At 46.8% G+C, this 348-nt stretch overlaps 1 protein-coding gene across 1 annotated transcript in view; it reads left to right on the forward strand.

Annotated features, from left to right (window-relative positions):
* Positions 1-348, forward strand: part of PGM2L1 (phosphoglucomutase 2-like 1) — a gene marked incomplete at both ends in the record, with an annotated part of 10,834 nt that overhangs the window by 7,374 nt on the left and 3,112 nt on the right. Inside the window, one exon of the mRNA XM_010156857.1 lies at positions 154-251. Within this exon, the coding sequence (XP_010155159.1) occupies positions 154-251 (98 nt within the window). The remainder of the gene's footprint in view (positions 1-153; positions 252-348) is intronic.

The raw sequence follows: 348 nt of genomic DNA on the forward strand, positions 1-348 counted from the left end.
CCCAGTGCAGTGGAGTGGGACTGGGTGGGCTTTAAGGTCCCTTCTCACCCAAACCATCCTGTGATTCTATGATTCTGTGTGTAATTAAGTAGGAAAACTGTGCATTTATTTGTTGTGATTTTATATTTCCCCCCCTCCTTCTTCTCTCACCAGGAGCTGTCATTGAGGCTTGCAGAGAAAGAAAATGCCAGAGTAGTAGTGGCCACCGACCCCGATGCAGATAGACTAGCAGTGGCAGAACAGCAGGAGAAGTAAGTGATGGGACCTTTTATTTTATCTCTTTCTGCAGAAGAGGAGGTGAAAATTGCAGAACATCCCCAAATGGTAGACAGGCACACACCTTCAGCC

The sequence above is a fragment of the Eurypyga helias genome, unplaced genomic scaffold (genome assembly GCF_000690775.1).
Source record: "Eurypyga helias isolate BGI_N326 unplaced genomic scaffold, ASM69077v1 scaffold29688, whole genome shotgun sequence".
NCBI classification, from domain to species: domain Eukaryota; kingdom Metazoa; phylum Chordata; class Aves; order Eurypygiformes; family Eurypygidae; genus Eurypyga; species Eurypyga helias.